The sequence below is a fragment of the Silene latifolia genome, chromosome 8 (genome assembly GCF_048544455.1).
Source record: "Silene latifolia isolate original U9 population chromosome 8, ASM4854445v1, whole genome shotgun sequence".
NCBI classification, from domain to species: Eukaryota; Viridiplantae; Streptophyta; class Magnoliopsida; order Caryophyllales; family Caryophyllaceae; genus Silene; species Silene latifolia.
The window spans coordinates 55,753,345-55,759,386 of record NC_133533.1 but is presented as its reverse complement, the minus strand read 5'-3'; the positions used below and the strand labels follow the sequence as shown (position 1 = coordinate 55,759,386).

At 41.3% G+C, this 6,042-nt stretch overlaps 1 protein-coding gene across 1 annotated transcript; it reads left to right on the top strand.

The window, feature by feature from the left end:
* The first annotated feature begins 952 nt into the window (after positions 1 to 952).
* On the top strand, positions 953 to 1,402 carry LOC141595211 (uncharacterized). Its single transcript, XM_074415180.1, has one exon. The coding sequence runs from the start codon at positions 953 to 955 to the stop codon at positions 1,400 to 1,402; it is 450 nt and encodes a 149-aa protein (XP_074271281.1).
* The last annotated feature ends 4,640 nt before the right edge of the window (positions 1,403 to 6,042 follow it).

The window sequence follows — 6,042 nt, the reverse complement described above, 5'->3', positions numbered from 1 at the left end:
AGTTTGACATCGATATCAAAGATAAGCAAGGGAGTGCCAATATGGTAGCCGACCATTTGAGTAGGCTTCACATTAATGAGGATCTAGTGAAGACAATGGGAGTAGTGGATGGTAGCTTACCACATGAATCTTTATACGCTATGAAAGCCGTTGAGCCTTGATATGCTAACCTTGTCAACTACATGGTGACTAGGAAGTTTCCCACATCCTTATCTTCTAGCCAACGCCACAAGTTGAGGAGTATTTCCCACTACTTCATATGGGATGACCCCTACTTGTGGAAGATGTGCCAAGACAATATTATCCGCCGTTGCATTCCGAATGTGGAAATCCCCTCAATCCTCCAATATTGCCATGAGTACGCTTGTGGAGGGCACTTTGGCCCTCAAAGGACCTCCCGGAAGATTTTGGAATGTGGTTTATATTGGCCTAGTATTTTCCGGGATACCCAAGCTTATGTGAAGACTTGTGATCGGTGTCAAAGATGTGGAAACATTTCTCGACGGCACAAGATGCCTCAACAACCAATACTCTTTTGTGAAGTATTTGATGTTTGGGGGATCAACTTCATGGGTCCCTTTCCGAACTCAAGCGGGTTCTTTTACATCTTGCTTGTCGTTGACTATGTCTCAAAGTGGGTGGAGCCAATCCCCACAAGAGTTGATGATGCCAAAACCGTGTCTAGCTTCATTCAAAGCTATATCTTCTCAAGATTTGGTTTCCCTAAGGCTATAATAAGTGATCGGGGGACGCATTTTTGCAACCGGATTATTCAAGGATTATTGAAGAAATATGGAGTCCTCCATAAGGTCTCCACCGCTTATCACCCTCAAACCAATGGGCAAGCGGAAGTATCTAATCGTGAGATCAAAGGAATCCTTGAGAAGACGGTGAACCCGGACCGGAAGGATTGGAGCAAGCGGTTGGATGATGCATTATGAGCGTACCGTACATGACATATAAGACTCTTGTTGACATGTCTCCATATCGTCTCATATATGGGAAAATATGCCACCTCTTGGTGGAAGTTGAACATAAAGCTTATTGTGCCATCAAATCTTTTAACCAAAGTGTAGATGAAGCGGGGTTACATCGAAAGTTGCAAATTCAAGAGATGGAGGAACTCCGGTTGGATTCTTATGACAACGCCGCAATCTACAAGGAAAAAGCTAGGGTGTGGCATGACAAGATGATAGCTCAGAGGAGTTTCAAGGAAGGAGACAAGGTTCTTGTATTTCAAAATCGGTTTAAGCTTTTTCCGGGAAAGTTGAGATCTCGGTGGTTCGGTCCCTATATTGTGAAGAAAGTGCATCCACATGGAGGCTGGAGCGGTGGATGTGGAAACTCCCAACTCGGGAAAGTTGATCAAGGTGAATGGGCAACGAATCAAAGTTTATCATGAAGGGATGCAAGACCTTGGGGAAGAAGAAATTCAATTGGAGGACCCCGTCTATGAAGATTAACCTTCAAGAAGCATTATGTCGAGCCATCGACATTAAACAATGGCAAACTTTTAAATATCCTATCCCAATTTAATTGTTTTCGTAGTGTAGTTCATTTCCGTATTTTATTTCATTGCATGTTAATTTCGTTTTCAATAATTTAATTTGCATTGAAATTCAAGAGGCACTTGAGGTTTGTTAATGGTGTAGTGATTTGCACAACCCTCTTGGAACGTGCCCAAGAGGAGACGAGAGTCGAGTTTAACTAACAAAAGCATATGAAGAAGACAAGAAAGGGGAACAAGAGAAAAAGAGCAAAATTTGGCTAAGTATGGAATTTGGGAATTAAAGGAATTATGAGGAAAATTGCGAGCTGGAGCGCAGCCTGCGCAAAGGGTCAGCGCAACTGCGCCCAATTGCGCAGGCAAGAACACATATTGCGCAGCTTGCGCAGGTCTGCTATTTCGTTTCCTTTATCCTAAATTATCCCGTCATTCTTCCTCATTCACATCCCCTCTTTGTCGACCAAAAACTCTCAAAACTCCTCTCAATCTCTCAAACAATCACCAAATCACTACTCACCATCACCAAACTTCAAATCTTTCAAACAAATTCTTTACACAACTCAATTTAGCCATCAAAAACACCATCAAAACACCAAATTTCTGAAAAATCCCCCAAATTTCCCAAGAACCCTAACTTTTTCCGGGTGGAATTGAAGCTTCTACAAGATGATTTAAGGGTCAATAAGGGGTTTTTGCGCAACATCCATACTTATTCAAGCAAGTTTGAGGAATTTTGGGGAGGTATAACAACTTTCCTTTATTTTCTTCGTTTCAAACTAGTATAATCCGATTTACACTATTTAATTGGGTTACATTCTTGCTATTTTTTATTGTTGTGGATTGTTGGTAAAACGTTTCTGCTAGGGAAGGGACAAATCACACAAACACACCTTAACCACTTGAGTTCTAGCTAGTGCACACAAGGTGTTTTTTGAATTGCCCCTTAGAAAAAGTTTTGCAGTTTTTGGTTGTTTTAGTATCTTTTTGAACTTAATTTTTGTGAGAAAGAAAGATGGTGTTCGGAATTGGCAAAGGAAAATCGAAAAAGAGAGGTGAATCCTCTAATGCACCACCACCCCCACCCAAGGCTTTTAATGGAGATGAGGGTTTGCCCGCACCATACAAAAATTACTTCAAAACCCTTGAGAGTAAACCCTTACACATATCCAAATTCCTCCATCCCGGGACATTGAGAGACATGGGAATTTATGACCAAACCCTTACATTCTTAACCAAGGTGGGGCTTGAGTGATACATCAACCTCCAACTCAACACTTATCCCGCCTACACCTTGGAATTCCTTGCCACTCTACATATCACGGGGGAAGGGGAGAGTGAAAGGGTGAACTTTCGGTTGTGCAAAGTTTGGCATTCTCTCACTTTTGAAAGGGTGAGGGAAATTTTGAGAATATCTAGACCACCCTCCTCCGTTAACCCATAAGGAACCACATTGAATGATGTGTGGTGTGGCATTTCGGGGAAGCCTCGTCAAACTAACAATGACAAAAGCTCCGCCATTACAAACCCCCCCATCCGAATCATTGCCCGGATGATCTCTTGTTTCTTCTTTTCAATGGGGGAACCGACGAAGATAAATGATAGTGTGCGAGAGTGTATTTGGACGATGTTACCCGAGGGGGAGGGAGTACCGGATTGGGCTAGGCTCTTTGTGGTGAGTGGGACTAAGCATAAAGAGAAAAAGGGAAGCATCAATTGTGGGGGACTTGTCACCCTCATTGTGGCCAATTTAGTTGGTCAAATTCCCGAAAACCAACCTCAATTGTGGGGTAACAATTTATACAATGCCGCGGGGTTGGTTGAAACCCACATGATCAAACTTTTGGATACGGTCTCATGGAGTTGTTATTGGTTGGGAGAGGGAGATGTGCAATACATGAGACTCCCTAGAAATGCCCCTCTTCTAAGCGGGTTTAGGGCCCATGGCTTCTTTTGCCCCGCCGAGAGAGATTTACCCAGGGCACCACCACAAAGAGTGAGGAAGAGAAGAGCCGTAGAGCCATCCCAAAGTGCCCAAAAAGTGGAGGAACGGGAGGTTGAGTTCATTGAGGGGGGGTTCCATGATACCCACCACATACCTTCACCCCACCAACAACCTCAAGACACCCCTATGTATGAAGCTAGGGGTTCCTCAAATCCCACCATGGAACCTTTGCAACATCAAATGTTTCAATACTTTGAGGATACCCGGGGGACGTTGGAAACAATTAGTGGGAGGGTTGAGAGCTTCCATACTTGGCAACAACAATATGGGCCATGGTTGGAGAGCTTGGAACAATCTCAAAATGCCTTTGAGTATCACAAGAGGTTGGGAGATGCGGCTGAATTGGCCCAAACAAGAATGCTAGAGGGGATAGTCAAAAGGCAAGAGGAGTCTTACACTTGTAGATACCTCATTTCTGCACCTCCTGCAAATCACCCGGTGATGATTGGGCCGCATGTTTGGTACGCGGAACGATTTGTGACAGTTCGTAAGTTTATCATCAAGTGGTCGCTCAAACACTTGTGTCTACTTCTTAACTGACATCTATGCGCCGATACGGTCGTTTTGGCAGTAATTAGAGTACATTTGGAGTCCGGGCCTAAAACCGTCTTCATTTTCTAAAACCGAGTCAGAATGTTTCGGGTATTTATATTCCATATTTTGCAATCTTTTAATCTTTGGTAAAGAATTTCCCGTAATATTCACACAAAATATTAAGGAAAACAAGATTAATCCGTTATTCCATAATCAAAACACGGAAATCTTTCTTCCGCAGGAGGAAACCACTTGGGAAAGGACGCAGCAAGTGATGCGCCTCTTCCAAGAGACGCAGTGTCTGCTGCGCCTCTTCCCAAGTCCTTTTCTGCGTATTTTTCGTATCTTTTCATATCTTTTCGAGATTCACTTCCAAAATTTCTCCGAAAAACCCTACTTCCGTCGTGTGATTAGTATAAATAGAGACTTTCGTTCTCATATATTTCTCACGCGAGTGTCCGCCCTTCTCTTCTCCCTTTGCATTCTATGACCACGCTCTTACTTTTTGGCGTCTACGTGCTTGAACTTTCGACCATGTAAGCTCGGATCTTTCTGAGTACAAGCCTCGTTTTGCATGACCGACCCATTTGACCAACTCCACAATAATCAACTTTAATCAATCTTGTTCGTTTTCCTCCTAGAGAGCACTTTCGTCGTACATTCGAGTCGAGCATCACTAAACGTTAACTTAGTTCATCTCGTTTCGTCAAACATGTAAGTCTGAGGGTGTAAATCCTATTTTATTTATTGTTCTTTATTTATTGTAATCATAATGTAAGGTTTATGTCGAAAGTATTCTTAAGACCGATTTGTAAAACCATGTTTTAAAACCTTTTTTACGAATTGTTAGAAGACAGACGTCGAGAAAGGACGCAGCAACTGCTGCGCCTCTTCGTGAGGCTGCCGCAGTTCCTGCTTCCTTTCTTCTTCCTTCGTCTTTTGCCAATTCGTTTCTTTTATTTTCTTTCGTTTGTTCTTCGATTCTTTGATATAACGATTTGAACATAATAATTTGACATGTAAATTATTCATCATCATTAGTATTGAATTCGTCACTAAATCCCGACTTAAATCCCTTATAACCAATATTTGCGGGTTTTCGTCATTAAAGTCAATCCGGGTTTTAGAGATTCGATTCATTAATATTGAGTCTCTGGAATTCGATCTTTGATATATTCCCATCTGTCATTTATCATATCCATCATTAATTCATCATTAACAACTTGTTTAACCTAATTAATTTATTAATTAATCTTTTAATCTTGTATATTCGTTCTAATTAGTTTCATTCATGTTTTATCGTTTTTATGACCCCAATCATATGTAAATAATCTGTTAATCACTTTAATCCGAGTCAATTATTCATAATCGATCATTAAAATCGCCAACGAATATTAACAATTTGCAATTCTGGCTTCACAGCTAGAACTGAGCCAAGGAACGGACGCAGTAACTGTTGCGCCTCTTCCGAGGGACGCAGCTATGCTGCGCCTGTTCCTGGTTGATTTCTGTCCCTGAACTCTCGTTTTGCCTTGACCTAGTTTATTAATTACGTATTAATTAACTATTAATCGTATTATCACCCTAATTCATGTTCGCTAATTCATTTATTTACTCTTTCTCAAATTATCCGTTTTAAAAGTATTTTCGACATAAATCATTAATCCGATGTAATTATTGTAATTTTCATTATTGTATTATTGTATTGCTTGTATGTTTTCACAAGTAATCAACCTAAATCTCTACTTCGACCCACTTGTATGATAAATTACGTGTTAACCGACTTAGTCTAATTCTCACATGTTAGGATTAAGACGTTGGATGTTGCATGCATATAAATTGACAATACATCGAGTATAGACGATTTTCCCTAATCATTAGTAAAGGCCGCTATTGAGGCGGGCGGGATTAGGTGTTCGATCAAAAGAGCTTCCTAATACGTACCCTCACCCCCTTACTCCAGATCTCTGTGAACATCCGTGTTCATTGGCATCCACGA

Coding starts and splice junctions, on each gene's coding strand:
- LOC141595211 (XM_074415180.1), top strand. CDS start 953: ATGACATATAAGACTCTTGTTGACATGTCTCCATATCGTCTCATATAT.